This window comes from Pan troglodytes, chromosome 1, assembly GCF_028858775.2.
Source record: "Pan troglodytes isolate AG18354 chromosome 1, NHGRI_mPanTro3-v2.0_pri, whole genome shotgun sequence".
NCBI classification, from domain to species: Eukaryota; Metazoa; Chordata; class Mammalia; order Primates; family Hominidae; genus Pan; species Pan troglodytes.
The window spans coordinates 203432157-203459851 of NC_072398.2; the positions used below are offsets into that span (position 1 = coordinate 203432157).

General features: G+C 56.0%; 1 protein-coding gene across 13 annotated transcripts in view; it reads left to right on the top strand.

Annotated features, from left to right (window-relative positions):
* AHDC1 (AT-hook DNA binding motif containing 1) overlaps positions 1 to 25597 on the top strand; it is a 69843-nt gene extending 44246 nt beyond the window's left edge. For 7 of the 13 annotated variants that reach the window (XM_016944732.3, XM_054664598.2, XM_063804051.1 and 4 more), the window contains 6 exons: positions 994 to 1171; positions 1347 to 1571; positions 6690 to 6801; positions 6946 to 6983; positions 7691 to 12619; positions 24951 to 25597. In XM_016944732.3, the coding sequence (XP_016800221.1) occupies positions 7765 to 12576 (4812 nt within the window). In that variant the 5' untranslated portion in view covers positions 994 to 1171; positions 1347 to 1571; positions 6690 to 6801; positions 6946 to 6983; positions 7691 to 7764 and the 3' untranslated portion in view covers positions 12577 to 12619; positions 24951 to 25597. Of the gene's footprint in view, positions 1 to 993; positions 1172 to 1346; positions 1572 to 6570; positions 6802 to 6945; positions 6984 to 7690; positions 12620 to 14564; positions 14631 to 24950 lie in introns of all 13 variants that reach the window. The other 6 variants (XM_063804064.1, XM_009451776.5, XM_063804077.1 and 3 more) reach the window with 4 other exon arrangements.
* Positions 25598 to 27695: the final 2098 nt, after the last annotated feature.

Sequence of the window (27695 nt, forward strand, 5' to 3'; positions counted from 1 at the left end):
CAACCAGAACCTATAAGCAGTCCGTGAGGCCTGGTTCCCAGACCCCCTCTGGGCTCCAGTACAGACCTCGAGGAGGCAGACAAATGGGCAGGAAGCAGGGGGGTGGTGAGGAGGGCCATGGTTATTAAAGAAAACAAGAGACATAACTAGTTACTGATGGAAATGGGTAAACGCCAGCTGCATATACACCCTTGTGGAAATTCGCATCCTCCATCACTCTGAACAGCACCTCTCACACCTGCATTGTCAGTAACCTCTTTGCATTATAGTTTCCCCAGATGTTCCTTCCCATTCATAAGACCTCACTTTTCCTATTTTATACATGAGAAAACTGAGAGCCAGAAAAGTTAACCGACTTGCCCAGAGTCACACAGTTATGAAGGTTGAGCCAAGGACTGTCTGACTCCCAAAGGCCAGGTTCCTTTCACTATAGTATATGTGCATGTATATGCATGTGTGTACATAGATGTGCAAAAACATTGCTTCTCAGTAGGAGCCTGGGGTTTCAAGAAACAGGTTTGGCTGGTGCAGTGGCTCATACCTGCAATCCCAGCACTTTGGGAGGCTGAGGCTGGAGGATTGCTTGAGCCCAGGAGTTCGAGACCAGCCTGGGCAAGTTGGTGAGACCCTGTCCCTACAAAAAATTAAAAAAAAAAAAATAGCCAGGCATGGTGGTGCATACCTGTAGCCCCAGCTACTCGGGAGGCTGAGGTGGGAGGATCACTTGAGCCCAGGAATTCAAGGTGGCAGTGAGCTATGATCATGCCACTGCACTCCAACCTGGGCCACAAAACGAGATGAGGCCCTGTTTCTCTTATTTTTTTTTTTAAAAAGAGTCTCACAGTTCCCAGGTGGGATAATGCGATGAGGTTGGAGGTGGATGGGACTCCATGTAGGAGAGCTTCCTGGCTCAGTGTCCCCCTGCACCCTGCTGTCTGGCTGGCTTACCCTGTGTCCATGCTTATCTCTGTGGTGCTGTGTTTGCTTCCACAGATGGGAGCTTGCCTGATTGTCAACCCATCGGCCTGGACCCCAGAGCCCACCCAGCTGAGCGTGTGCAGAGGGCCCCGAGTGCGGGGCGACGCTCAGGCCGTTGCAGAGACCACCCTGGAGATGCTGATGAAGACAGGCCTTTCCTGCTGAGCCCAGCCTATCTTCGCAGCCTGCTCAGGTAACAGTGTGCAGGGAAGTCAGGCTTGGGCCTGCGCCACCCCCAGGAAGTGGGGATCAGGGGAACTTGCCTCCCAGTCCCAACAGGGATCCCCTCCCAGCTTAGGTCAAAAAGAGCTTCTTTACAGAATCAAAACATATTAACCCAACATTTACTCAAACTCCCCATTATCCAGAAAGGGGAACTGAGGCTCATGGATATACAGTGAGTCCTACCTCCTAGCCTGAGGACTCTTCCCTGCGCCTTGATGACCTGAGAGAACTGGGAGGAGAAAGGGGTTGTGACAATGACCAGGACTCAGGGCAGAGGTGGAAACCAGAGTGCCTGATGTGTGCAGCTGCTGACCCCCCAGGACACCTCTCTACCGGAGTCTGTGGAAGCAGAGAACTGGGAGGCCAAGGTGAGGTGCTGGGAGGGCCTGGGTAGCCCAGGTATGCTAAGGTGCCCTTGCAGGACAGGGAGGGGGCGGGGGCAGTGGCAGGACCCACCTCCCTACTCCTGGCCCAGGTTAGCCCACCCAGGCTCAGGAGCTGCAGAGCCAGGTGAAGCTGCCCTGCCCTGCAGAGGCAACTCCCTGAACTGACACATGAAGCCTGCGGCTCCAGGAAGCTCCCTAGAGCTGAGCCTGCCTGGGGACCCCACCCTACTTCCAAAGGAGCATTCCTGGGGCCTGAGGTCTGGGGGTGGAGTCTCCTGGGATTGTAAGGGTGGGGAGGTACAGCTGTGGGAGGATGCGAGGCTGTGTGTATCCGAATGTAAATGTACAGGGCACTCAAGCTTGTGTGCAAGCAGGTGTGTGTGGAAGGCTCTGTCCTTCCATGCACATGGGGTAATATACAAGAGTTGTGTAAGTGGACTGGGCTGGGGAGCGTTCAAGGGCTGTGTATGTGGTACACGGAAGTATGAATATGCAGGATTCTGGGTGTGTACTGGGCAGGTGTGGGGATACTGTGTGTGCCACACTGGATGGCGTGTGTGCAAGGGTGCTAGTGTACACTGGAGAGATGTGTGTATAGACAACATCCGAATACACTGCGATGGTATGGTGTATGCACATGGGGATCTGTGTGTACACTGGCTAAGTGTGTGCTCAGGGTTCTGGGTACACAGTGGGAGTGATGTGCACATGTGGCTCCATTTGTGCTTTGGAGGTGGGTTGGGCAAGCCTTGAGCTGAGCTGGGCTCAGCAGTGCCCAGCCTTGTGGCCAAATCGCTGAAGTCACTTCCTTTCCAGCAGCAACTTTCCAGGAGGAGGAGTTCTTCAGACCTGGGCGGGGAGGGGGGGGCGTGGAACAAGGAGCTCTCTGGGGAAGGAGGTGGGCGGGGGTGAGAGGCTGCAGGGAGGGCCTAGTGGGGCTGGAGGAGGGGAGTCCTCCGGGAGACAGAAGGAAAGACAAGGACGGGAGTCTGGAAGGGCCAAGGGCAGGAGGGGAGGGGGGCGGAGCAGGGCGGGAAGCTTAGTCCCTGGGTGACCTCGGAGGGAGGAAGGGAGGGCCGCCGGCAGGGTGACCCTCGGGTCCAGCCAGAGCTGGCGGTGGCGCCCGCACACCTGGCACCCAGGGCAGGGGGCTGGCAGGGGGCGCTTCTGGGGCAGACCTGCTTGCCAGGTGCCCTGCTCCAGGGAGGAAGGGGGTGGGCGAGGGTTGCACAAAGGAGCTCTGTGTGGCTGGGGGTAGGGTGGGGTGGGGTGTGCACTGCTGTGCTGTGCTGTGGGGGGGCCCTGATGGCCCCAGGGGGCGGGGCAGGGCCAGCTCCCCTTGGGGGCATCAGTGGCTCCAAGGGGACACCTAGTGGCGAGGGAGAGTAGTGCATCTAGTTGGATGGCTGTTGGTGGGAGGTGGTGACTAGAAGCTGAGAGGAGGATAGATTAGAAGTCAAAAATTAGAAGTGATGGTTGGGACTAGGACCGTTGTAGGAGGCTGCAGGGGAGGGGGCTGAATCTCTGGACACCAAAGAAGTTTGATTTACAGAAGCCCAACCTAAATTCAGACACCAGCTTAATTGAATGAGATGGCTGTTTGTTCTTAAGGGCATAACTTAACCTCTCTGTGCCTCTATTTAAATGATGCCAAATGAGTGACAGCTGCCATTATTATTGCCATCATTGTTATTTGTATTATGATATTGTGCCTGGGATCAGGTTGAAAGAAGATCTTCAGGTGTTACTGTGTGGGCAGGTAGGCGGCTGAAGGGAAGGAGGTGGAGAGAGGTGATGACTAGTCCCTGAGGGACAGATCCTGAGAGATAAGGCCCCTGGAGGAAAAGGGAGGTGATGGGAAGGTCTCAGAGCAGCAGTAATGGCCCCTTTGATGCAGTGTTTTCCATTTGAGGACATCCCAGGGCCTTCGAACCAGGCTGGGAGGGAAATGGTGGGGGAGGAGGAGTGTGCAAGCTGGAGAGAGGGTCATGAGGCCGGAAGTGAGAGCTGGGGCTGGCAGCCTGGCTCCCCTGGGGAGGCAGTGGGTGGGGGAGGGGAAGGAGGGCTGGGGAAGGGGTGGGGTGGTCACAGCCACAGCCGGGGAGGGTGGGGCTGGGGACTCAAGGATGTGGGCTGGCGCTTCCCGGCACTGTGCACAGCAGGTTGGGGCCCCCAGCCCCCTCCCAACCAGCTGGTGTCCCTATGGGCAAGCTCAGACACACTGACCCAACAGCAGACAGGCAGACAGAAGTACCCCTTTGACTTTGTCCACAGACCAGGGCTAGGTGGTACCCTTGGGAGGGGTCCAAGAGAATGGCCGCCGGGGTGTGGTGAGGAGGGGAGCCAGCTGCTTCCCTCAGATCCTGGAGGCTGCAAAAGAGAGCAGTGGCCAGCCTCAGGAGGCCTGGCAGGAGGACGTGCCCAGAGGTCTTCACGGGTGGGTTGAACAGAAGCCACCACCGGAGAGGAGGTTTTTCTCTTCTGCCAAGATCACACCCTCAGGCCCCAGCTGGGAGGTCTCCAGAGCGGGGAAGGCTCGGCTAGCCTGACCCTCAGTAAGGGAGGGAGGGAGGGGGCTTCTGGTGGGCATCTCCAAGTGGGTGCCAGGAGCCACGGCGCAACCACACTGTTGGAAATTGGACTTGGAGGTTCCAGAGTCTGAGCCCCTTTTCTCGTTTGTGAGGGTGTCACCCACTGTCCTCCCTGTGAGGGCAACAGTGCTCCAAGTTCTTGGACTAGAGAGATCCTGACCTGGGAGGGGCCAGGTCCACAGCCAGGCCTGGGAGAGAGCAAAGTAGATGGGACCAGTAGGTGGGACAACGAGGAGCAGCTGAGTCCTGGAACCTGCAGAGAGAGAAGGAACAGTGGATAGAGGGATGTTCCACCTGGGTGGGCAACCAAAGGGCCCCTTCCTGTGCCATTTTGTGACCTCGGACAAAGTCTCTTTCCCTCTTCAAGTCTCAGTTTCCTCATCTGTAAAATGGGAGGGGCATGAGATGGCACTAGAAAGTGTCCCCACTGGGGTAGCTGGTTAAAAATACAGATTCCCAGATGTCCCTTCACATCTATGAGTCACATTCCCCTGGACTAGGGCCTGGGTATCTGGAATGTTACACAGCTCCCCCAGGCCCAGGCTTTGGAAGCCAATGGGTTAGATAATTTTAAGGTTCCTTCCAGCCTTAAATTAGACCACGGCGCTAGAAGGAGCATTTTCAGAAGTGGCTGAAGGATTGTTACAGGAGCTGGGAGTGGAAGGAGGCTTTGGACTTAAGGCAGAATTAGAAATCCTGCCTCTTAGCAGCTATGTGACTTCAGGCAAGTTACACATCCACTCTGAGCCAGTTTCCCCTGTAACATGGGGATAATAAATCATGCCTCCCAGGCTGCTGTGAGGATTCAGTGGGTCACAGATGTGTAGGTGCTTTGTAGATTGCAAATCGCTGTCCCCCAAAGGGGAGTAGAGAAGTGTCTCTTTCTACTTTATCCTGTCCCCGAGTCAGCTCTGCAGTCTTCCTGTGGGGTGACAGCATGGGTAGGTGGGGAGAATCTACATGGGTCTGTGGCACATAGGTCCCAGGGATCCAGTACTAGGTCAGAGCCAAACATTAGGCAGTGAACGAGGTCAGTCTTTAAGACCCTCACAGTGTTGGGGTCCATTCAGCTCCCTGCTCCCTGAGATCCCGGCTCCTGGGATCAGCCATGGCCCTGAGTCCTCAGGCTTCTTGGGGAGTCAGACATGCCTGGATCTAAATCCCAGCTCTGCCCTGACCAGCTCAGGGAGTCAGTCGGTAAATATTTATGTAGCATTCATAGCCCAGGCCCCAGGGTCAGGTGATACAGCGATAAACAAGACAGATGTGATCCCTGCTCCTGAAGAGCCCACACTCTTGTGGGGGACACACTAAACAGCCAGTCACACAAGTAATTGATTATAGTTGTGATGAATACTATGAAGGTGAAATACATAGGGCTCTGAGAGGATGTAGCAGGGGCCAGGACAAGGCCAGAGGTAGGATGGAGCAGCAGAGTTTTTCCGATGAAGGTGGAAGAAGGATCAGAGAATGTCCCTTTTCACATTCTTAGGTCCCTCCCTCAGCATCCTTCTTGGGTCTGGAGAAGAAGAAAGAGCCTCAAGGGAAAAGGCAGGGTTGATTGCTTTGCGTACCTCATTTGTGTGCGTTCATTCATTCAACAAACTTTTTTAATTTAATGTTTTGGAGAAAGGATCTCACTCTGCTGCCCAGGCTGGAGAACAATGGCACGATCATAGCTCAGAGCAGCCAGCCTCAACCTCCTGGGCTCAAGTGATCCTCCCACCTCAGCCTCTTGAGTAGCTGGGACTACAGGTGTGCACCACCATGCCCAGCTAATTTTTAAATTTTTGTAGGGACGAGGTCACGCTATGTTACCCAGGCTGGTCTCGAACTCCTGGACTCAAGCGATCCTCCTGCCTCAGCCTCCCAGAGTGCTGGGATTACAGGTGTGAGCCCCTGCGCCTGGCCAAACAGCTGTTTTTTTTTAAACGCTGCTGTAGGCCATGTGCTGTTCTGAGTGTTGGGAAATACATATAGTGGTGAATAGGACAGATATCCTTGCTTTTATGGTGTTTACCATCTTCCAGGGGGTAGTTTCTGTAAGACTGGGGAGGATAATCATATTGATCTCATGTTTGTCTGGGGAATTTGATGAGATAATCTATATAAAGTGCTTGGCCCAGTGTTTGGCAACAGAAAATGTCCCCAAACTATGGGCTTTTATTGTTGACTCCCGGTGTGATTGCTCTGACCTCAGGCGTCTTCACTTTTTCTTTGCAGCTCTTATCCCGCTAGTAATTAAGTCATTTATAATGATCTGATCAGTGTCTGTCTGTCCAGTCCTTGTCCAAAGTAGGTACTTTATAACTAATGAGTGTATGAATGAATGATGTTACTTTTATCTCTGAGCCTCCATTTCTTCATCTGCAAAATGGGGTTATTAATAGCCCCTACCTCACAGGATTGGTATGAAGAATTAAATGAAACGATGCCTGGACAGCTTCCAGCCCAGTACCTGGCGCGCAGTAGGTGCTCACTAAACCTGAGCTGCGATGGTCCTTTCCAGGCGCTGTCCACGCCCCGAGGCCTGGGCTCAGGCCGAAGTTGCTCCACAGCACCCCCAGCTGACAGCCAGCGACTGGCAGAGCCCCCAGGCACGGGGGCCCTCTCTCTTCCAGGTCAGCCGGGTGTCTGCGCTGGACAGAGCGCTGAGGGAACCGGGGGTGGTACCTGGAGGAGGCCGGGCCGGTGGGCAGGGGTTGAGCTGTGGCCACCAGACCATTTGGGGAATTCAGATCTATTGCCCGTCTTGTTGCCCACAGAGATCTCCAGTGTGACAGCCCAGGCGGCAGAGCCGAGGGTGAGTGGTGGGGGTTCTCCTGGAGCCCTTTCGGGGTAAGAAGGAGGGAGGCCGTGCCCTTGTTAGAACTTCCTGGCCTTCTCCTTAAGTTTGATCACCCTGCTGATGTGCTTCCCTCTCAAAGGCAGGGGTCCTGTTCTTCCTGAGTGCATAGCCAGATTCCCAAAGGGGATGAGCTGTCAATAAGTGAAACTGGGCCGGGCATGGTGGCTCACGCCTGTAATCCCAGTATTTTGGGAGGCTGAGGCGAGTGGATCATCTGAGGTCAGGAGCTCCAGACCAGCCTGGCCAACTTGGTGAAACCCCGTCTCTACTAAAATACAAAAATTAGCCAGGTGTGGTGGTGCATGCCTGTAATCCCAGGTGCTTGGGAGGCTGACACCTGAGAATCGCTTGCACTAGGAGGCGGAGGTTGCAGTGAGCTGAGATCACGCTGCTTCACTCTAGCCTGGGCGACAGAGTGAGACTCTCTTCCAAAAAAAAAAAAAAAAAAAAAGTGAAACTGGGCCCATGAGGGGCTCACTATACACATGGTGGTTTGAGAAAGGCTGGGAGTCAGCAAGGGGATGGGGCTTGGGGTGGGGAGGGGAGCTTGGTAAGGAGATGAGACCTCAGGAGGGAGGGGTCCAGGAGCTCATCAAGGATATGGGAAGCTGATGAGGATGTAGGTGTTCAGTAAGGGACCTCCTGCTCTTCCTGCCTGGCAGGTCCTGGTCCCGGCTTCTCGCACCCTCATGTCAGCCCCGGCCCCGCCCGGCGGCCTGCGGAGGACAAGGTCAGGATGCGTGTGAAGCCCCAGGGCCTGGTGGTGACTTCCAGTGCCGTGTGCAGCTCTCCTGACTACCTCCGGGAACCCAAGTACTACCCCGGCGGCCCCCCCACCCCCCGGCCCCTGCTTCCCACCCGGCCCCCTGCCAGCCCACCTGACAAGGCCTTCTCCACCCACGCCTTCTCCGAGAACCCACGCCCACCCCCACGCCGGGACCCCAGCACCCGGCGCCCACCAGTCCTTGCCAAGGGGGACGACCCGCTGCCCCCACGGGCAGCCCGTCCTGTCTCACAGGCCCGCTGCCCCACACCGGTCGGAGACGGCAGCAGCTCCCGACGCTGCTGGGACAACGGGCGGGTGAACCTGCGACCAGTGGTGCAGCTGATTGACATCATGAAGGACCTGACACGCCTCTCCCAGGACCTGCAGCACAGTGGTGTACACCTGGACTGTGGTGGGCTCCGACTGAGCCGCCCGCCTGCACCGCCACCCGGCGACCTACAGTACAGCTTCTTCTCCTCACCCAGTTTGGCCAACAGCATCCGTAGCCCTGAGGAGCGGGCCACCCCACACGCCAAGTCAGAGCGGCCCAGCCATCCCCTCTACGAGCCTGAGCCTGAGCCTAGGGACAGTCCCCAGCCTGGCCAAGGCCATAGTCCCGGAGCCACGGCTGCGGCCACGGGTCTGCCCCCAGAGCCTGAGCCAGACAGCACTGATTACTCAGAACTTGCTGACGCCGACATCCTTAGTGAGCTGGCCTCCCTCACTTGCCCAGAGGCCCAGCTGCTAGAGGCCCAGGCCCTCGAGCCACCATCGCCCGAGCCGGAGCCTCAGCTCCTGGACCCCCAGCCCCGCTTCCTGGACCCGCAGGCACTAGAGCCGCTCGGGGAAGCTCTGGAGCTGCCACCCCTGCAACCTCTTGCTGATCCTCTGGGGCTGCCGGGCCTGGCTCTCCAGGCCCTGGACACCCTGCCTGACTCCTTGGAGTCGCAGCTGCTTGACCCCCAGGCACTCGACCCCCTGCCCAAGCTGCTTGACGTCCCAGGTCGCCGTCTGGAGCCCCAGCAGCCCCTGGGGCACTGCCCACTGGCCGAGCCCTTGCGCCTGGACTTGTGCTCACCGCACGGCCCCCCCGGGCCTGAGGGTCACCCCAAGTACGCCTTGCGGCGCACTGATAGGCCAAAGATCCTGTGTCGCCGGCGGAAAGCCGGACGGGGACGCAAGGCAGACGCCGGACCCGAGGGCCGCCTACTGCCCCTTCCTATGCCCACGGGGCTGGTGGCCGCCCTGGCCGAACCCCCACCGCCACCGCCTCCTCCACCCCCTGCCCTGCCAGGCCCAGGCCCGGTCTCAGTCCCAGAGTTGAAGCCGGAATCTTCCCAGACCCCAGTGGTCTCTACCCGCAAAGGCAAGTGCCGGGGCGTGCGGCGCATGGTGGTAAAGATGGCCAAGATCCCCGTATCGCTGGGGCGGCGGAACAAGACCACATACAAAGTGTCTTCCTTGAGCAGCAGCCTGAGCGTGGAGGGCAAGGAGCTGGGCCTGCGCGTGTCGGCTGAGCCCACCCCGCTGCTGAAGATGAAGAACAACGGGCGGAACGTGGTAGTGGTCTTCCCACCCGGTGAGATGCCCATTATTCTCAAACGTAAGCGTGGCCGCCCTCCTAAGAACCTGCTGCTGGGTCCCGGCAAGCCCAAGGAGCCAGCTGTGGTGGCGGCCGAGGCAGCCACTGTGGCAGCGGCCACCATGGCCATGCCAGAGGTAAAAAAACGACGGCGGCGGAAGCAGAAGCTGGCATCTCCCCAGCCATCCTATGCAGCAGACGCCAACGACAGCAAGGCCGAGTACTCAGACGTCCTGGCCAAGCTGGCCTTCCTGAACCGCCAGAGCCAGTGCGCTGGACGGTGCTCACCGCCCCGCTGCTGGACACCCAGTGAGCCGGAGTCGGTGCACCAGGCCCCCGACACCCAGAGCATCTCCCACTTCCTGCATCGTGTGCAGGGCTTCCGGCGGCGTGGGGGCAAAGCAGGCGGTTTTGGTGGCCGGGGTGGGGGCCATGCGGCCAAATCAGCCCGATGCTCCTTCAGTGACTTCTTTGAGGGCATTGGCAAGAAAAAGAAGGTGGTGGCAGTGGCAGCCGCTGGGGTCGGGGGCCCTGGCCTTACTGAGTTGGGGCACCCACGCAAACGGGGCCGGGGGGAGGTAGACGCTGTGACTGGGAAGCCAAAGCGCAAGAGACGGTCCCGGAAGAATGGGACTCTGTTCCCAGAGCAGGTGCCCAGTGGCCCAGGCTTTGGGGAGGCAGGTGCTGAGTGGGCCGGGGATAAGGGTGGTGGCTGGGCCCCTCACCATGGGCACCCAGGCGGGCAAGCTGGCCGAAACTGTGGGTTTCAGGGGACCGAGGCCCGGGCCTTTGCCTCCACTGGGCTGGAGAGTGGAGCCTCAGGCCGTGGCAGCTACTACAGCACGGGCGCACCCTCAGGCCAGACCGAGCTCAGCCAGGAGCGCCAAAACCTCTTCACTGGCTACTTTCGCTCGCTGCTCGATTCGGATGACTCCTCCGATCTCTTGGACTTTGCCCTCTCAGCCTCTCGCCCAGAGTCCCGGAAGGCATCGGGCACCTATGCAGGGCCACCCACCAGCGCCCTGCCTGCCCAGCGGGGCCTGGCCACCTTCCCTAGCCGGGGAGCCAAGGCCAGCCCAGTGGCAGTGGGTAGCGGCGGGGCTGGGGCGGACCCCTCCTTTCAGCCTGTCCTGTCCGCGCGCCAGACCTTCCCACCAGGACGAGCAGCAAGCTATGGGCTAACTCCAGCCACTTCAGACTGCCGGGCAGCCGAGACCTTCCCCAAGCTGGTTCCCCCGCCCTCAGCCGTGGCCCGCTCACCTACCACCCACCCGCCTGCCAACACCTACCTGCCCCAGTACGGCGGCTATGGGGCTGGACAAAGCGTATTCGCCCCAACTAAGCCCTTTACAGGCCAGGACTGCGCTAACAGCAAGGACTGCAGCTTCGCCTATGGCAGCGGCAACAGCCTCCCTGCCTCACCCAGCAGCGCCCACAGCGCCGGCTATGCCCCACCGCCTACCGGGGGCCCCTGCCTGCCACCAAGCAAGGCCTCCTTCTTCAGCAGCTCTGAGGGGGCCCCCTTCTCTGGTTCAGCCCCCACGCCCCTGCGCTGTGACAGCCGGGCCAGCACAGTCTCGCCCGGTGGCTACATGGTGCCCAAGGGCACCACAGCCTCTGCCACCTCTGCAGCCTCTGCCGCCTCCTCCTCCTCCTCCTCCTTCCAGCCCTCGCCCGAGAACTGTCGGCAGTTTGCGGGGGCTTCTCAGTGGCCTTTCCGGCAGGGCTATGGAGGCCTGGACTGGGCCTCAGAGGCCTTTAGTCAGCTCTACAATCCCAGTTTTGACTGCCACGTCAGCGAGCCCAACGTGATCCTGGACATCTCCAACTACACACCGCAGAAGGTGAAGCAGCAGACGGCTGTGTCGGAGACCTTCTCTGAGTCATCCTCCGACAGCACCCAGTTCAGTCAGCCGGTCGGTGGCGGGGGGTTTCGGCGTGCCAACAGCGAGGCCTCAAGTAGTGAGGGCCAGTCGAGCCTGTCCAGCCTGGAGAAACTGATGATGGACTGGAACGAGGCATCATCTGCCCCCGGCTACAACTGGAACCAGAGTGTCCTCTTTCAGAGTAGCTCCAAGCCGGGCCGTGGACGGCGGAAGAAGGTGGACCTGTTCGAGGCCTCACATCTGGGCTTCCCGACATCCGCCTCTGCCGCTGCCTCAGGCTACCCATCCAAACGGAGCACCGGGCCCCGGCAGCCGCGAGGTGGACGGGGCGGTGGGGCCTGCTCAGCCAAGAAGGAGCGGGGTGGCGCAGCGGCCAAAGCCAAGTTCATCCCCAAGCCACAGCCAGTCAACCCACTGTTCCAGGACAGTCCTGACCTCGGCCTGGACTACTATAGCGGGGACAGCAGCATGTCACCACTGCCCTCACAGTCGAGGGCCTTCGGCGTGGGAGAGCGAGACCCCTGTGACTTCATAGGACCCTACTCCATGAACCCGTCCACGCCTTCCGATGGCACCTTTGGCCAAGGCTTCCACTGCGACTCGCCCAGCCTGGGTGCTCCCGAGCTTGATGGCAAGCATTTCCCACCGCTGGCCCACCCACCCACGGTGTTTGATGCCGGCCTGCAGAAGGCATACTCGCCCACCTGCTCGCCTACACTGGGCTTCAAGGAAGAGCTGCGGCCACCGCCCACAAAGCTGGCTGCCTGCGAGCCCCTCAAGCATGGACTCCAGGGGGCCAGCCTGGGCCACACAGCTGCAGCCCAGGCCCACCTGAGCTGCCGGGACCTGCCGCTGGGCCAGCCCCACTACGATTCCCCCAGCTGCAAGGGCACAGCGTATTGGTACCCTCCAGGCTCAGCTGCCCGCAGCCCGCCCTATGAAGGCAAGGTGGGTACAGGGCTGCTGGCTGACTTCCTGGGCAGGACGGAGGCCGCGTGCCTCAGTGCCCCTCACCTGGCTAGCCCACCAGCCACGCCCAAGGCCGACAAGGAGCCACTGGAAATGGCCCGGCCCCCTGGCCCACCCCGTGGCCCTGCTGCAGCCGCTGCTGGCTATGGCTGCCCACTCCTTAGTGACTTGACCCTGTCCCCCGTGCCGAGGGACTCGCTGCTGCCCCTGCAGGACGCCGCCTACAGGTACCCAGGCTTTATGCCCCAGGCGCATCCTGGCCTGGGTGGGGGCCCCAAGAGCGGCTTCCTGGGGCCCATGGCGGAACCTCACCCCGAGGACACATTCACCGTCACATCCCTGTAGTGCCAACTGAAGTGCCGACTGGACCGCGAGGTTTTGTTCCTGGGTGAGTCTGGGGATGTGGGCGCAGTAGGCAGAGGCCTGGGGGTGGGAAGAGGACATCAGAGCTTAGGCAAGGACAGAGGTATGGAGTGCAGGAAGCAAATGCAGGATTTAAGGGCAAGGCTGGGGACTGAGAGCAGGGTGTAGGGATTCAGGATTCGCTGTTGCGGACAGTCTCAGGAGGAGATGGGGTGCTTGGGCTGGGAACTCAGCAGGGGGCTTGAACGTTCAGGGGGGTCTTGTGAATTGAAATGGCCAGAGGACTACACACTGGATGGGGCCCTGTAGTTTGGTTTATTAAGCTTTCAATTATTTGTTCATGCTATGTCTTGGGCAGGAAGTGAGTATTTCCCAGGAAATACGCTGATAAGGGTGGGCATTTGTATTGCCCTGTGTGAGACAGGTGAAGGGAGAAGCAGGTTGGACGGTCGTCTACCCAGGGTCTATCCAGAGGACCAGCCCTGCTGGCACCCCCATTTCCCTGGGAGCTTCACTGATTCTTAAGAGGCAGCCTGGTGAGGGCCAGGCCAAGAGTGGCCAGTATGGCGTGGTCACACACTCTGTAAGGGCTTCACAGGATGGTCCAAAACGTCCTCTCTTGGCCTCCTAAGGTACCCCCAAAGGCTATTTTCCAACATCTTTGGTCTGAGATAGGCTAGGTGTGGCCAGGAGCATGTGGGGTAGGGACCCAGAAGTGGAGAAGGGGTGCTGGGGTCCCACTGTCCCTGCAAACCTGCAGCCAGTGAGGCTATCTTCAGACAAAGGTATTTTGACCCTAGAAAAGCCAGTCCCTTTCCTGAAGCCAAAGACTTTTCTGAGAGTTCAGTTAAAGAGTGTTAAATGTTTTGATACTGTTTTTATCAGGTACTGTGACCTCATTAGTTGGAGTCAGTTTTAGTATTCTCAAGATTTGGTGTTTTAAAAAAGGAAAATAAAAGACAGAAAATGCCCCCAAAATGATCAAAGGGAACAAGGTTGAAGGAGCCATCTTCTTGAAGAACAGCCTGCTCCAGAAATACAGCCGCCACTGGCCCCACTTTTGGACAACAGATCTGTCACAAAATTGGCCCAGATGTGGTGGTTGGTGATGGGGCAGACTGGGGGCATGCCTGCGTCCCTCACCCTTCACCTCTGCTGCCACTGAAGCTTCCTGGGAGTTTCTCTTCCTGGAGGAGTAGCTGGGCTCCTGGAAAGTCCCATCCGTGCTCTGGGAGGCCATTCAAGGCCAGGGTGACTCAGGGTCCTGAAGTCATGTCAGTGGAAACTTGTTGCCCTCTCTCTGCCAGACCCCAGCTCCCCTGGTGCCTGAAGGTGACAAAGGGCAGCATGCAGGAGTCCGGAGGCCTCCGGGAGGACCATTCCCAGATTGGCCACCAACTTCCCACATGCCCTTGACCAAGCTTTTGCCCCTCTCTGGGCCTCAGTTTCCCCATCTTTTCAAGGAAATTTACTTTGATAATCCCTTAGGCTCTCGCAGCTCTGCATGGCAGAGACAATGAAGCAAACTTTTTTTTTTTTTTTTTTTTGGCAGCATCTTTTCCTTCCTAATGAAGCCAGGCCAAGATTAAAATGGCCTTCCATTCCCCATGCGTCTCATTGCAAGCAGCAGAGCCTCAGATCTGAAGCAGGCCAGGGAGAAGCTGCTTAGGGTTTAAAATGTCAAACTCTTGATCCTTCTCACTGGCGGGGAGATGTCTCATGGATAATCCAGAAATGTGAAATAATCCAAAAACCGTTCCTCCCAGGCTCTGGGTGGGAAAATGGACGGGTGTGGGGGCTGGGTGTTTGGGCAGGTCACAGCTCAGTGAAATACATAATGGAACCACCCAGTGAGGCCTGAACGCAGGAGGAACTGGGATGCCATCCAGCCCCACATTCTGGCCCTGCTCCCCACTCAGGGCTGGGAGTTAACTGCGCTGTCCTCAAACCAATGCATTCCATTGTTCTAGAGACATCTGTCCAGCACCCACTAGAAGCCAGGCATTGGGGGCACCACAGTGAACACCACAAATGAGGTACTGGTCCTCAGGGGGCTTCCCATTTAGAGGGAAAGACAGCAAACAGTGGCATTAAGCGTGTGATGATTCCAGCTATGGGAAGCACTGTACAAGAGAAAAAAGCTAGAAGCTTGTGAGCACACACAGCATGCTGACCAGACCTTGAAGCTGAGGCCTGAGGAGTGATGGGGCTGAACAGCTGGCGGGGAGGGGGAAGAACATTCTGGGCAGAGGGAACAGCAGTGTGGAAAGCCTGGAGGCAGGAAGGGGCTCAGCTTTAAGAAACTGCCTATGGGAAGGCAGTAAAGCTAAGTGAGGGGATGAGGCAAGCGAGGCCAGATCATGCAGGGCATTAGAAGGAGTCTGAATTTCATTCCCAGACACATGGGGATCCACTGAAGAGTTCCCTGCTGGAATTCCCCAGGCCACCGTGGAGCAGGGCTAGTGTTGAAGCAGGGAGACCAGCTGCAGTAGTCCACACATGCAGTGATGATGGCCCAGGCCAAGGTGGTGGGACGGCTGCCCCCTCTCTCTATCTAAGATGACCCACAGGCTCTAGGGCAACCCCCCAGTGCCAGGGGATGATCAAAATCACCACGGGAATGAGAAAGAGTTGGAGATACAGAGAAGGAGAGTGGCAAGGAAAAAGTTCATAGAGGGAGTTGCCACTCTCAACAGAGGGCTTAAGCAGGGAGGACAAGGACACGCTCATTCACCAATAGCAGTGAGCAGTTTTGACGCCAGGCACTGGAGAAGCAGCAGTTGAGCTTAGTTTCCCAACTTGAGTCCCTGTGTGTCCATCCAGTGCTGGGTACTGGGGAGACAAAGCAGGCATGACCCCTGTCCTCCAGTTCAGCCTCCACCCCAGGAAACTAAAACAAGTACACAAAGAACCTGAAAACACCTGGCAGAGAGTGGCAGGTGCCCAGAGGCAGTGAGAAACAAAGATTTGCCGGACAGCTGGGTGTTGTGGTCAGAAGTCAGCCCTCTGCCCCCTTGATGAGAAAAGGGACATTTGTGCTGGGCCCTTTATGTAACGCTGCCTCACTGACCCTTCACAGCAGACTATCAGGTGGGGTGTGTCTCCCCACCACAACCCCCTGCCTCCCGCCCTATCCCACATTAGAGTTGAGGAAATGGGTGCAGCTCTGAACCTTGCCCAGGGGATCCATTAGCAGATAGTGGAGCCAGGATTAGAACCCAGTACTGTCCCTCCTGAGCCTGGGTGCTCTGCCATATGGCTGCCTCTCATCTCCCCACGCCTGATTCCCCATCTGCAAAAGGATAGGTTGGATTGGACAATCCCTACACTTTTTTTTTTTTTCTTTTTGAGATGGAGTCTCACTGTGTCGCCGAGGCTGGAGTGCAGTGGCACGATCTCGGCTCACTGCAGCCTCTGCCTCCTGGGTTCAAGCGATTCTCCTGCCTCAGCTTCCTGTAGCTGGGATTACAGGGGCGCACCACTGTGCCCAGCTAATTTTTTTGTATTTTTAGTAGAGATGGGGTTTCACCACATTGGTCAGGCTGTTCTCAAACTCCTGACCTTGTGAATCACCTGCCTCAGCCTCCCAAAGTGCTGGGATTACAGGTGTGAGCCACCGCACCCGGCCCAGTCCCCACAACTCTTGCTGGGTCTGACATCTTAAATGGATTTTGAGGTTCTGTGGAAGAAGCTGCACTGGAGCTCAACCTTCAAGAATAGGCAAGGTTTGCACACATGGAGACCGGGGGAAGAGCATTCTGGGCAGAGGGAGCTGTGGGCAAAGGCAGGTCACATCCCAATGTGGATTAGAAGATAAAAGCTCAGAGGAGACAGAATGGGGAATGTGGAGCCTGACTGATCTGAGAGCTGTGGCTGATGGGACGGGGAACAGAACGGGTCAAGCAAGGAGGGGGCCTTGGCCCTGTGCAGACATCTTCTCTGGGCCTCTAGATGGAAAGTAGAGCCAGACAGACTGGCTCCACGTTGGGCCCTGTGGGCTAAAGATCGACCCTATCAGACCCTGGGGACAGGGGTGGGAGGGTATGAAGGGCCCTCCAAGGTGTTCAGGATTCTCGAGTCCCTCTCCCCTCCCTACTCCCTCTCAGGCCTGACCTGAGGCCAAGAGAAATGTCACAGGTCCTCCAAGGTTACGCCGGCTAGGGCCTGACTGAAGCAGGAAGCAGTTTCCAAGGCCACCATCCAGCCGGGGTCAGCAGGCATGCCCGGGCCTGGACCAGGCCGCAGCTGCTCTGGGCTTTGTCTCTTCGTGTCTTGAAACCTCGAGAGGTCACTTGATCTTGCCTGTGACTCTGAGCAAGAGGCCTTACGTCAGGGCCCAGCCAGTCCTGCCCTGACTCTTCTGGGCACAAGTTCTTCCCCACACTCTCTGAGGCCATCCTCCCTCTGATCCTATCTCTTGCCACTCCTGCAGCCATGTTTAGGCCAGGCCTTGTTCTGAGCCCTCATTTCCTGAAAATGTAATCTCTCCGCGACCATACCAACTCACCCTTCTTCTTTCTTATCTTCCCACGTCCCAGAGCAGGGCCACGGAACTGGAGGGTGGTGGCTGGGAGCCTGCCTGTGGACACAGATAGGCCTCTATGCACAACCCAGTTCCATCCCTTACCAGCTAGGTGACCTGGTGAGTCATGTCACCTGATGAGTCACGTCACCTCTCTGCATCTCTTGTGAGAATTAAATGAGATTACACATGAAGCCCTTGGCCAGGTCCCTGGTACACAGTGAGCACGTAGTCAGTGGCTGGTGATGGGTAGGTAAATACCCCACAGAGGCTGAACTCCGGGGCCTCTGACCAGCCTGTGTGAGTCACACACCTCCAACCCTCACCTCTTGTACCTTCATGCAGGACCATAGAGCTGGCCCTCCCTTGCCTGTGCCCCTCCTAGGAAGGAGCTTGTATTCTAGTGTGGATTTGGGGCCTTGGGGAGGCTTTGTGATAGCACCTAGTTCTTTGCTTTAGCAATTGGGCCGAGTCCTCCCTGGAGGACCCAAGGACAAAATGACCCGGCTCAGCTAGAAATGCTGTCATCACAGTTATGCACACCAGTCCTCTCCCCCACTGCAAATATGAAAAATATTTTCTTGTGACTGTAATATGTCATGATTTTTCCCCTGGCAGTTGTGCCATCTTTGTCAGCATAACCTTTGCTGCCATAGTGCACTGCGTTTGTGCTGGAAGGCTGGGGGAAGTAGATAAATTCTGTGTTCACACACATGAGCTAGTGACCTGCTTGGGGCCAGGCATTGTATCCAGTGCTGCAGGTATCACTGAGCAAGACACACAGTGCCCTGCCCCCACAGGGCTTGCAGCCTTTTACAGGTGTTTGTTTAAAACCTCCTTGCCAGGCGTGGTGGCTCATGCCTGTAATCCCAGCACTTTGGGAGGCCGAGGGAAGAGGATCACCTGAGGTTGGGAGTTCGAGACCAGCCTGGCTAACGTGGTGAAACCCTGTCTCTACTAAAAATACGAAAATTAGCCGGGCATGATGGCAGGTGCCTGTAGTGCCAGCTACTCGGGAAGCTGAGGCAGGAGAACTGCTTGATCCCGGGAGGCGGAGGTTGCAGTGAGCCAAGATCACGCCACTGCACTCCAGCCTGGGTGACAAGAGCAAAAACTCTGTCTCAAAAAAAAAAAAAAAAAAAACCTCCACATGGGCTGGGCACAGTGGCTGATGCCTGTAATTCCAGCACTTTCAGAGGCCGAGGCGGGCAGATCACTTGAGGCCAGGAGTTTGAGACCAGCCTGGCCAACATGGTGAAACCCTGTCTCTACTAAAAACACAAAAGTTAGCCAGTTGTGGTGGTGTGTGCCTGTAGTCCCAGCTATGTGGGAGGCTGAGGCAGGAGAATTGCTTGAACCCTGGAGCCGGAGGTTGCAGTGAACTACGATCGTACCACTGCACTCCAGCCTGGGCGACAGAGCAAGACTCCATCTCAAAAAAAATAAAAAATAAAAAATAAAAATCCTCCACATGAGCATCACTCTCTAGAACAGGGCCTGGGACACTCCCATGAGAAGGATCAGGGACCACCCTCTAAAACTGTTGTGAGCAGGGCAGGCAGCAGGAGATTCCTGGAGGCAGGAAATGGGTCTTGACAAATTTGAGACTTCAGAGGCTTTAGCTCTAGCTCAGCCATCTGGGTTTCTGGCCCCACTCCCTCCCTGCTCCAAGCACGCACCCCACCCCCAGCCCCCCAGTTCATTCTCCCCATTATGGCCACCAAAGTGCTTGGGTTTTGTTGTTGGGTTTTTTTTGTTTTTTTTTTTTTTTTAGCATTTTTAGATGCACAGTGTCTGGAGTCCCTAAAATATTTATTGGATGAATTGATTAAAACACATCTGCTCCTGTGACTCCATTGCTCTACACCTTCTGATTGCTTCCGTCCCTCTCCAGCCTCCTTCCTTGCCTATAAAATCAAGGCCCAGCTTCCCAGCATGGTATTCAAGGTATTCCAGGCTTCCGTCCTGGCACCTAACCTTTTTTTCAGCCCCGATCTTCCTCACACACACCCTCCCTTAACAGCCAGGAGCATGTGTGGAAACAGGAGGGAGCTCTGGGAGGGCTGGCTCCCAAAGGTGCCCCGTGCTTTTGCTGTTCCTGGCCTGGGTGGCCCTTTCCTACCCCATCTCCCACCTGTCAGTTCCTATCTTTCACTCAGACATCACTTCCTCCAAGAAGCATTCCAGGGTCCTTCTCAGGTCCAATTAATCTCTCACCCTTTCTGCATCCGTGACAGCCCTTCCTGGGAATGCCCTCCTTGCCACGCCATCAACTCCTTTAGGGCAATTACTCATCTCTGGGCACCGTCCTCCCCTCCCCCACCCAGTGTCTCATCATGCCTGGGACATTTCAGGTTTTTTTGTTTTTTTTTTTAACTTGAGTTGAAGAAAAAGCATGTAGAATAGGGAGAATTCTAAGAGGAAAGGTTAAGCCCTGGGGAACGGGATGGGACAATTTCACCCTGTCATCAGGAAGTGCTCCTAATAGAAGGGCAGGGACAGGGTGTGTAAATAAACCAGTTCAAATTCTCAGAGCTCACTGGGCCTGTGGACCTCTCCAAGCACAATCCATCCAGTTTACAAAGAGGGAAAGGTCCTCGCCTGAGGACTCAGAGCCACCTGGTCATTGAAGCACAGAAGGTAGAGCCAGGAAGGGCCCCTGGGGATTGCCTGGTTCCATGGTTCTTGCTCTTTCCTCAGCCTCCACTTCAGCTGCATGTCCGACACAAACCCATCAGGAATGCCTGTCTTTACATATGGCATCTCCAGCTGGAGGGTGGAGAGTGGGGGAGAGAGAGAGAGAGATGGAGGTGGTGAGGCTAGCCTCCTCCCAGGACAGGTAAGGAATGTGAGGCTCTGAGAGGTGGTAGAGACACAGGGTCACACAAGGCTGGGGAACCCCATTTGGTCCTACTGCCTCACAGCTGGGGAGACGGGAAGAACCTTAAGGAGGGAATGGCTGGCAGAGCTAGAGTTTTAAGGAGCACCTCTGGTCAGTAGTGGACTCACATTTGAAAAAATTCTCAGGCCGGGTGCGGTGGCTTACACCTGTAATCCCAGCACTTTGGGAGGCCGAGGTGGGTGGATCACGAGGTCAGGAGTTCGAGACCAGCCTGACCAACATGGTGAAACCCTGTCTCTACTAAAAATACAAAAATTAGCCAGGCATGGTGGCGCACACCTGTAATCCCAGCTACTCGGGAGGCTGAGGCAGGAAAATTGCTTGAACCCAGTAGGCAGAGGTTGCAGTAAGCCAAGATTGCACTGCTGTACTCCAGCCTGGGCAACAGAGCAAGACTCCATCTCAAAAAAAAAAAAATCTCCAGGCCTGGCATGGTGGCTCACCACGCCTGCAATCCAACACTTTGGGGTGCCGAGGTGGGAGGATCGCTTGAGCCCAGGAGTTTGAGACCAGCCTGGGCAACATAGTAAGACCCCATCTCTACAAAAATACAAACTAGACAGATGTGGTAGCATGCACATGTAGTCCCAGCTACTCAGGAGGCTAAGGTGGGAAGATCGCTTGAGCCCAGGAGTTTGAGGCTGCGGTGACCCTCAATCATGACACTGCACTGCAGCCTGGGTGACAGAGTGAGACCCTATCTCCAAAAAAAAAAAAAAAAAAAGAAAAGAAAAAAAGCTTCTCTGGAGTAGAGGGAGACACAAACACAGTCTCCCCATCCCTGATTGGGAGCCTCATCGATAATTCAGTGAATTCCAGGTCCAACGGTACTTCTGCATACCAGTTGTGGGCTCAGCCCCCAGGAAGCAGTATCCTCTCCACATGGAGATGACTCACAGGCCTGGCTGCCTAAAAATGTTACAGGGATGGATCAGGCTTTGGGCCTCTGTGGTTTGCCTGTGACCCTTTGTCTTTGGGGCACCATCCCAGTGCCGGAAGATCTCTCCCATCACCTGTTCAGCTCCCTTATTTTATAGAATAGAAACTCAGGCTGCCGCAGTGGCTCACCCCTGTAATCCCAGCACTTTGGGAGGCCAAGGCAGGTGGTTTGCTTGAGTTCAGGAGGTCGAGTCTAGCCTGGGCAACATGATGAAACCTTGTCTTTACAAAAAATAAAATAATTAGCCAGGTGTGGTGATGTGCGCCTGTAGTACCAGCTACTCAAGGTGCTGAGATGGGAGGATCTCCTGGGCCTGGAAGGTGGAGGTTGCAGTGAGCCGTGATTGTGCCACTGCACTCTAGCCTGGGTGATAGAGTGAGAACCTGTCTCAAAAACAAAAAACAAAAAACAAAAAAAACCTGAAGCCCAGAGAGGGAAGGGACTTACTCTGGGTCACACAGGAAATCAGTCTCTCAAATTCTAATGCACTTTTTCTTTTCTGTTTTTTTTTTTTTGAGACAGTCTTGCTCTGTCACCCAGGCTGGAGTGGAGTGGCACGATCTCAGCTCACTGCAACCTCCGCTTCCTGGGTTCAAGCAATTCTCATGCCTCGGCCTCCCGAGTAGCTGGGATTACAGGGTGTGTGCCACCACACCTGGCTAGTTTTTGTATTTTTTGTAGAGACGGGGTTTCTCCATGTTGGCCAGACTGGTCTTGAGCTCCTGAGCTCAAGAGATCCACCCACCTCGGCCTCCCAAAGTGCTGGGATTACAGGCGTGAGTCACCCTGCCCGGCCTCATGCACTCTTTTTTGCCTTCTGCTCTACTGCCTTGTTTGACATTGGACCCTTTCAAGAGAGTAGAGACTAGAGAGTAGAGGTTAGACCTTAACTCATGCCCTGGCAGCCAGTGGGCATGAATACATGTTTGCTGTTCACTTAAATGAAAGCACAAATATATATTCCTTTTCCTTTTTGGAGGAGAGCAGCCCCCTCTGGACAACCTGATTTATATGTGCTCTGCAGCACTTTGAATCTCTGCTCAGCTGTCCCTCACTGCTGCCAGTGCCAGTCCCCCCCTTGACAGGCAGAGACCACTTAATGCCCTGGCACCTCAGATGGTGAAACCACCGGAGCATGAGGACTCAGAGGAATGTGGCTCTGCAGTTGTGTGTCACGGAGGCACTAAAAGGTGAAGTCTGCGGAACAGTGGTTGGTGTGCTGGGGGCCGGTGCGTGCTAGCCCTGGGTGTGCAGCAGTACCACATATAGGTTCCTGCCCTGGAGGAGCCAGGTCGGGATGACAAGGGTATCGTAGCTATGGTAACAGGGTGGTCTAAGGAGGTGTTCTGAAGGTGTGCAAGGCCGGAGCTGGACCTTGACATGCTGACCAGACTCAGGTCAGTCCCCGCTCTGTCACTCAGTCAGCGTACGTCTCGGCCCCAGCATGTGCTGGGTAGTGTTCAGCAGTGGTTGAAGAGCCACAGTCTCTCCTGCCACGACCAGGTTAGCTGCCTCCTCAGGACCTTCCGTGGCACAGCCCCTGTCTCCTGCGTGGTAATTACCTGGTTTGGGGTCTGCTTTGCTTTCCCCTCTATCTGTGAGCCTCTCAAAGACAGGAACCAGATCGGTCTTGGTCTCTGCTTTGTCCCCAGTGCCTAGCACTGGGCTGCCTGGCACGTTAGTGTCTGGTCCTGCTTTGTGGAGAGCTGAACCTGGTGAGGTCAGGGTTCCACACAGCCACAGCATTCTCCCCCACCTCCATGAGAACCCTGGGGCTTTTGGGCTTTGATTTCCCCCCTCCCCCGCTCCTTCCCATCCCGAAGATTCTGCCAAAGTCTCTGGCTGGCCAAGTCCTGAAAGCTGGGGAGGGTAGTGGGAGGAGGAAGGTGAGACGCGATGGGCGGCTTAGCAGAGGGTGAGAAAGCCTCCTGCTGCCTGGCCGCAGGCACCGCGGGAATGGTTCTGGCAGGAGCCGCCTGCTGGGCTGAGATCACCATGGAGACCTGGCTTAGAGAGGGTCACTGGCAGTGGCTAAGGGCCTGGGGTGGGGGTGGGGGTGCAGGGATTTGTGCAGAGGCTCCCAGCCTGCCCCGGGGCCCTTGGAGGGAGCAGGGGAGGCTGGCGTTGGACAATATCAGTTTGCCAGTGGTTTGGAGCAGCCCATCCTAAAGTCCCCTTCCCTTGTCACCCCCAACACCCCAACAGAGGTTCTTTAGCTTGGCAACTGTTCTTCAGCCGCAATAGAGCAGTCCTCTGGATAGATGCCCCCAGCGCTCTGGCTCAAGCAGTTACCCCAGATAAAATCATTCTGCTCCCTAATAGACACCCCTCTTGTCTCTGCAGCCTGTTTACTGCCTGACTGTGGAGAGCTTGCATTCATCCCAGCAGCAGCCCTTGCCCCAAGAGCTGCTTTTCTACCTATCACCCCATTGCAGCACAGCTGTCACCCTCCCAGGCACACCGCTCGCCCCTACGGCTAGTATTCCATCCTCCTGCAACTGCAGGCAACCTGACAGCTTAACAAAGATGCAGCTCTTCTCTTCTCCTATGCCTCTGCCTGCCACCTGGTCTGATCCACCAGGATGAGGTGCTGCCCTGCCTCTGCAGGAGCCCACCTGGTTCCCCTGGACCTTGGGGGAGTCCTGGCAAGTCCAGCCTCAGGACAAAAGTCGTCCCCGGGGCTGACTGCCCAGCAGACAGCAGCCGAGGCTGAGCAGAATTTAAATGTGGCTCTGGTAGAAAGGGAAGCCAAGAAAGTACAAGGGAGGAGAGGCTTTCTGCCGCCGCCTGATTCCTGCTGGTGTGGGGGAGGACGGATGGGCTCCTAAGGAACCTGAGGAGGCCCTTTCAGCATCCTCACCTCGCCCTTTAATTCGGATGGAGATGGTCGCACACTGAGGGTGGGAGATGTGTGTCTCGGGGCTCTGAGAGGAGGACAGAAGTCTGAAAGGACCAGGCTAATGACTGGAGCTCTTAGGAAGTCCCGAGCCCATCCCTGTCCTTCAGGGGACCTTCTCACTCACCCTAGCAGAGCTGTGAATCCAGGGGATCTAGCCAAGCTGGGGGTCTGGGTAGGGAAGTCAGATCCCCAGGGCCCCGCAAGCATAATGAGAACTGTCTGGGAAAAAGGGGTACTTCCAATCTCGAGTGTCTGGCGATGGGAGGAACTGGGAACTTGGGAGTGTCTGAGCTTCAGGAAGGCAGGGTTAAGCCAAACACAGATGGCATTGTGTTGGGCAGTTTCTCTGTTCTTTCACTGAGAAAGACTTCCTCCTCACCTCACCTCTCTAAGGAACAGAATGGCATTGGTAAGAAGAGGATTGGATTTAGAAGAAATAAAAGCAGTTGTTCACACCTGTGCTGTGTGCTGAGGCCCTGCCCTCCCCATGATGTCATTCCTCAGAACAGCCTAAGTTGGAGGAATTACTAAACTCATCATGACATGAGGAGGCAGGTTTGGAGAGCCCAACTGCCCCAGAAAAATAATAATGAATAATAATCAGTATAATTTATTATGCACTTAAGGACCAGGCTTCATCTGTCCTATACCGCTGAATCCTCCCAGCAAACCAATGGGGTAGTTCAGTTATCTTCTTTTTACAGATGGGCAAACTGAGGCTCACAGAAGTTCAACAACATGCCCAAGGTCATAGCACTATTAAAGGGTGGCACTGGTATTTGAACTCAGCTGTGTCTGATTCCAGAGCCCAAGCTCTTAACAAATTCCACTGCCTGGAACCCCAACTCCTCACCCAGCACCTGCTTCACCCTGTGTTTTGGGGCTTGGACACGCATATTTTACAGATGGGGAAACTGGGCTCAGAGAAGGCAGGTCTGAGTTTTTGTGAGAAAGAACAGTGGTTAGCTTTCCCCCTCACCCCGCTGAATCCTGGGAGGAGCTGGGTGGGGGTCTCCCTCTTCACTTCCCTGATCTCAGAGCACAGTCGATGCCTGCCGCTCACTCCTGCCTCTTCTCTTGTGTTTCTTTGCAGCTTTCAGAAAACCAACGCCAAGATCCCTCCCAGCGTCCACATCGTCCTCTGGCAGGAGCTCCTGCCCCTCTGCCTCCCACCCTGCCCCCTACACCCCCTGCAGACCCATCTCCCTCCACCCCCTCCCACCCATCTCCTCCACGCAGAAGCCGAAGGTGAGCCCTTTCTGCACAAAACCAGCAATTGTAAATACTTTTTAAAAATGTACAAAACTTAAAAACAAAACACAGTTTTAGAAAAAGACAAAAAAAAGAGAGAGCGAGAGAGCGAGCGTGTGCAAGAGGTTGCGAGCGGGGCCCCGAGGTGTCCAGAGCCCCTGCAAGTATGCACTGAGAAATTTATCTACAGGTCGTTTGACAAAAATGAACAATATCCTATTTATTGTATATACTGTTTTATTATAAATCGTGGATTGTATATTGCATTCTGTAAACCTGCTGTGGTCCCGTGGTGTGCAAATTCGCATGGTGGGGGGGAGGGAGAAGAACCTCTTGCGGGAGCTTTTTTTTTCTTTCTTATTTTTCACTCTTTTGGGTTTTCTCTTCTGTTGTTGTTGTTGTTGTTTTCTGTTGGCAGGACACACCCAAAGATCCAAGTTTGTATTAAAAAGAAATGAAAAAAAGCAAAAAAAAAAACAAAAAACCAACCTTGTGTCTTGTGAAAGGGGGAGTGAGGGTGGAGGGAATGGAAGGGACACCGCTGGGTTTTGTCACCAGCTACTGGTTCTCCAGAGGAGTTGAAATACCTACACGTGTTCCTGGCCACTGAGTTTTCCCTTCTGCCTGAGATCTGGGTGACCCTTGCATCTGGGTTCCCCCTCATTTCACTCCAGGCCCTGCGTCTCCCCTGCCTCTGAGCTCCCCACTCTGCTGCCGAGGACATCCTGGCCCTTGATGATACGTTCAGTCCCAGGTCCAGGGATTCTGCCTCTTGGACCTCCATTTTGTCCTAGGTCCTGGGTCTCCTCTGACTCTCCCTATATTCTATCCCAAGTCCAAGGTCTCCCCAAATGCTGGGTTTCCTCTCCCTGAGGAACCTCCATCATGGGCTCCTGCTTCTGGACCCCCTTATTCCATCCAAGGTCCCAGGTCTCTGCCTCGAGTCCCTTTGTGTGTCCTGTGTATTCGTGGCCTTTGGGCCTCACAGTTCTACTCTGGTTCAGGGACATCTCTCTTGGCGACACTCATTCCATCCTAAGTCCCGGAACCCTCATGGGGCCTCCCTTTCCCACTAGGAATGGAGTGCCCCCTGTCTATGTATCTCCCATTTGCCCCAGGTCATCAGTCTTCTCTGCTTCCAGGCCCCTCATTTTACCCCAACACCCCCACATCTGCTTATGCAGAACCTGGGATATGACGAGGCCAGTCACCCCAGTGTTGCTCTGCCCTCCCCTTTCTGTCTACCCTGAACTCCAAATGTTTCCTCCCTGCTTTGGCAAACTTTGGAAAAAGAAAACTCCTAACCCTGTGCCTGCGTCTGGTGGGCCTGGAAGAGCTGAGCTGTTTCCTGATCCCTGACTTTGGGGACCTCTTGGGTGTCCTTGCCCAAATGATGCCCACTTTGGCCTCCCTGGTCTTTGGGAAGCAGTTTTTCCCATAGACTTATTTTATGTTTAAGTTCTGCTGAGTGTGGCTTCACGTCCCTCCTCAGTGAAGCTCAGGGAGATGCCAAGGGATTGTGCCACGGGGCCTGCCCTCCCTGACCCAGCCAGCTAGGCCCTGGCCTCAGGAGAGTCAGAGGAGCCCGTGGTCTGAGGAGGAAACACACCTTCTGGGCACACCTGTCTGGAAGAGGCAGGAGGACTCAGGTCACAGTCCCCTGAAACTGTAGCCTCTGTGCTAGATGCAAAAAGCTCATCCACCCACCAAGCCCCCTCCCTGCATCCCCCAGACTCAGAGATGAAGACATTACCCTACGCTTCCTGACTGCTGACGGGGAAGACAACACTACACTCAAGCTAACGATGCAGTATGAACTGGAAGTGGGGGCAAGAAGCAGTGAGACCGCCTGAGAGTTAGGGAGGAGGGCTTCTCTGAGGAGAAAGCTTCTACAGAGCCAAGCCTAAGGTGCTGGGCAGAAAAGTGAGGGAGTTCCTGGAGGAGGAAGAGGATGTGCAAAGGCCCAGAGATGCGAAAGGGTAACAGGAGGCAGGAGCCACAAGCAGTTAGCTCTGTTGGGCACACGCTGTGTTTAGGGAGGGGAGAGGGCTTTGACAAGGTCACTCTGGGTAAGGTGGAGGCTGGTTGGAGCAGGTGGGCAGCATCAGAGAAAGCAGTGGGTGAGGCTCAGATAGGCCAACCACAGAGAAACCTATGTTCAGCCTCAAGAATCACCCGCAGGGAGAAAATGCCTGTGTTCAGCGGCTGCTGAGGAAGAAGAAGAGACTCGGGGAGGCTGTCCAGGTGGGGCAGGCCGGGCCCAGTTGGCTTCAAGGGAATCAGAGTGGGGCCTGGTGAGTCCGGCTGAGGGCTCAGAGGAGTGGCGGCCCAGAGGAGGTTTTGGGGAGGGGAGGAGACAGTGGTGGATTGCTCAGTGGAAGGGACTGGGGCTCAACATGAGATAGGTCTTGAGAAGGGGAGGAAGGGCAGTGAAGGGTTGTGGGCCCCAGGGCTCTGGAACTGGGGCAGAGAGAGGAGACCCAGGAAGGAAATGGGAGTTTGACGGGTTGATTATGGCACAGTGAAGGGGCCCCTTAACTCGAAGGGAAGATGGGGGTTCACTATGAAGAGAGGGGCATAGGGAGAG